General features: G+C 64.2%; 1 protein-coding gene across 1 annotated transcript; it reads left to right on the forward strand.

Moving 5' to 3' along the window:
* The first annotated feature begins 697 nt into the window (after positions 1-697).
* Positions 698-3,055, forward strand: HES1 (hes family bHLH transcription factor 1). The gene is made up of 4 exons (XM_030954313.1): positions 698-908; positions 993-1,088; positions 1,170-1,257; positions 1,952-3,055. Exons 1-4 carry the CDS (start codon positions 801-803, stop codon positions 2,434-2,436), a joined length of 777 nt encoding a protein of 258 aa, XP_030810173.1. The 5' UTR covers positions 698-800; the 3' UTR covers positions 2,437-3,055.
* Positions 3,056-3,373: the final 318 nt, after the last annotated feature.

The following is a 3,373-nucleotide window of genomic DNA, read 5'->3' on the forward strand; positions in this document are numbered from 1 at the left end:
GCCCCAGTGTGCCACCGCGCACCTGCCCCGTGCCCCGCGCTGCTGCGGGCACCGGCCCTGCCCAGCCCCGGGCACACCTGCGGGGACGGGGCAGCCCCGCGTGGCGTTGCCCGGGCGGCCGTGGGGACACCTGGTCTGCTGTGGGGAGACCTGGGTTGCCCGGAGGAGCTCTGGGCGACGGCGGCAATGCTGCGGGCACCGCGGGAGGACGCAGCCGCCGCGGCGCGCCCCGCGGTTCGCCGCAGCCCCCGCACACAGTAGCCGCGCTCCGGCCACCCCGGCTGGGCCCAGCCCGCCGCGTCCCGGCCATCACCCCGGAGGCCCGCGGCCCCCCACGGCGCAGCCCGCCCCGGGGCCGGCGCTCCCGAGGGGAGCGGGCGGGGCCGCGCCTGCCACGGGCGCCAATTAACCCGGTAATTAGCGCGGCGCTCCCCGCTGCCCCCCGCCGCGGGCGGTGCCCAAGGGTTAAACCGCGGCCGCCCGCCCCGCGCCATTGGCCGGCGGCCGCCGCGGGGCGCGCAGCCAATGGGCGGGCGCCGTCCACGAGCGGGGCCGCGTGCGGGCGGCGCCCATTGGCTGGGCGCGAGTGTGGGAACGGCGGCGGGGGACGTTTCACACGAGCCGCGCGCGTGCGGCGCGCGCTATATAAGTAGGGGCGGCCAAGGGCGCGCGGCACCCGCGCCCTGCCGGCCCCGCCGCCGCCGCCCCGAGCGCTCCCTCACGGCCCGGCCCGGCCCGGCCCGGCCCCGCCCGGCTCCCACTGCCGCGGCTGCCACCGCGCCTCTCCCCGGCGGCGCACCATGCCGGCCGACCTGATGGAGAAGAGCAGCGCCTCGCCGGTGGCCGCCACCCCCGCCAGCGTCAATGCGACGCCCGACAAGCCGAAGACGGCGGCGGAGCATCGCAAGGTAAGGGCGGCCGGGACGGGATGGGACGGAACGGGCAGCGCCGTGCGGAGCCGTGCCGGACGCTGACTGTCGCCTCTCTTGTAGTCCTCAAAGCCCATCATGGAGAAGCGGCGGCGAGCGCGCATCAACGAGAGCCTAGGGCAGCTGAAGACGCTCATCCTGGACGCACTGAAGAAGGATGTAAGCGCAGGGGGGTCGGGGCGGGGGGTGCGGGGGCAAACGGCGCTGCCGGGCCGGTCTGAGCCCCGCCTGTTCCCGCAGAGCTCCCGGCATTCCAAGCTGGAGAAAGCCGACATTCTGGAGATGACTGTCAAGCACCTGCGGAGCCTCCAGCGAGCCCAGATGACTGGTGAGTCCCGAGGGGGAACCGGAGAGACGGAGCTGGGGCCGTCACACACTCTGCCTGCCTGCTCGGTAGAGAGGATAGCGGGAGCACCAGGCTCTGCACCTGCATCCCCGGGGAGTGATGGAGGGGTGGGTCGTGTGCTCTGTACCTGTATTCCTGGTGCCAGTGGCTCTGCACCTGAATCATGTTTTCATGGGGGACACTGCACTCCATCCCTGCTACTGGGGGGTGGTAAGGGGCATCATGATTTGTGCTAGTATCCTCAATAAGGAGATGCTGGGAAGGTCACTGTGTTGCTTGTGCATTTCTGGTGCTGGAGGGCACATGGAGGGCTGAGTTGAGTTCCCTCTGCTAGCAGAGCTGTGCTCTGCACATGGGTCTGTTTTGGGGGTGTGAGAGGCACAAGAGCCACTGGAAGTACTGTGTTTTCAACCTGGGTCTCTGGTATATGGAGACATAAGGAGATTCTTGGGACTTGCCTGTTCCCCACCTGGATCCCTGGTGCTGGTGGACTTGGTAGCAGAGGGGCTGTGCTCTCTGTCTTGGTGCTTGGGAGCACAAGACATACTGCTAGAAGGGCTGCTTTCCCCATCTGGATTCCTAGCTCAGAGGGGCTGTAGGATGCAATGCTGGTGGGCTGTGCACCTCTCTTCCCTGTGGAGCCTGCTGACTGCTGTGTGCCTCTCTCCTCCCACAGCTGCCCTGAGCACAGACCCCACAGTCCTGGGCAAGTACCGAGCCGGCTTCAGCGAATGCATGAACGAGGTGACGCGGTTCCTCTCCACCTGCGAGGGCGTCAACACTGAGGTGCGCACCCGGCTTCTGGGCCACCTGGCCAGCTGCATGACCCAGATCAACACCATGAACTACCCTGCGCCCCCCCCGCCGCCCCCGTTGCCACCGGCCGCAGCCTTCGGGCCACCCCTGGTTCCTCCAGGCGGGGGCGTGGGGCCGCTCCCGGGCATGCCCTGCAAGCCAGGTGCCGATGCAGCCAAGGTGTATGGTGGCTTCCAGCTGCTACCGGCCTCTGATGGGCAGTTTGCCTTCCTCATCCCCAGCACTGCCTTTGCTCCTGGTGGAGCTGTGCTGCCTCTGTATGGCGGCCCACCCACAGCTGCCACTGCTGCCTCGCCACCAGGCCCGCCACCTGGCACGGCCGACTCGGTCTGGAGACCCTGGTGAGGGTGGTGGGCACCGGACTGGACTTGGCAATGCACCCCGTGCTGCTGGCACGGCTGTACATAGATTATATGTTCATATTGGATTGTGCCTTTGTACCATAGCACTCCCTTGACAGTGTTTCGTGTTTTACACGAGATCTTTTTTCTTCCTTTCCTCCCTTTCCTTATGTGACACCAAAGATTGGGGGTTTGTTTTTTGGTTGGGTTTTTTTTTTTGGTTTTTTTTTGGTTTTTTTTTGAATGCTCTTAAAATAAAAGTTTCCCTTCCATTTTGGAAGGCCTTTGGAGAAAATTTGAGCTCTGGCATGTGTGCATAGGAGGGACCCCAGTTCCTGGCTGCCTGTGGATCTTGCTGCTCCAGGGCTGCCTTGTCCTGTTTGCCAGGCTGGAGCTGTCACTCAGACCCTTTGTCCCCTCTGTCTTGTGAAATCACCTGGCCCCTCTCCCTGCCCTGGGGCAGATGTAATTACTGCTTCTTTGGGAGCAGCTCAATTAATCAGACTTGTTAAAAGGAGCTTGTATTTGCAGAGCTGGTGAATGTGCTGTGGGACTCACCTCTGCTCTGTTCTGGCACCTCGGGCTGATGGAGTTGGTGTGGTAAAGCAAGACATGGAGCTGCCCGGGTGAGCCTCCTGCCCTGAACCCGGAGGAGCCTGCTTCCCAGGCTGTAGTGTAAATTGCAAGTGACTCCAGTCAGTTGATTGAGAGAGCAGTGCCTGCCAGCTTCTCGAGTTACAAAAGCAGTGGCTCTCCGCAGGACAAGCCTGACACGAGGGCTCCTGTCTCCTGACTGATGGGCTGCAGCAGGCGCTGGGCACCACCTCCACCTGGACTTAAAAGCATAGAGCTGTTCCCGACCCTGAGCAGGAGCCAAGCTCTGCTTGATGATTAATGCTTTGCATGTGGTTTTGATAGAGTTGGGCATTTCCTCTGCTGTT

The sequence above is a fragment of the Camarhynchus parvulus genome, chromosome 9, assembly GCF_901933205.1.
Source record: "Camarhynchus parvulus chromosome 9, STF_HiC, whole genome shotgun sequence".
Lineage (NCBI taxonomy): Eukaryota > Metazoa > Chordata > Aves > Passeriformes > Thraupidae > Camarhynchus > Camarhynchus parvulus.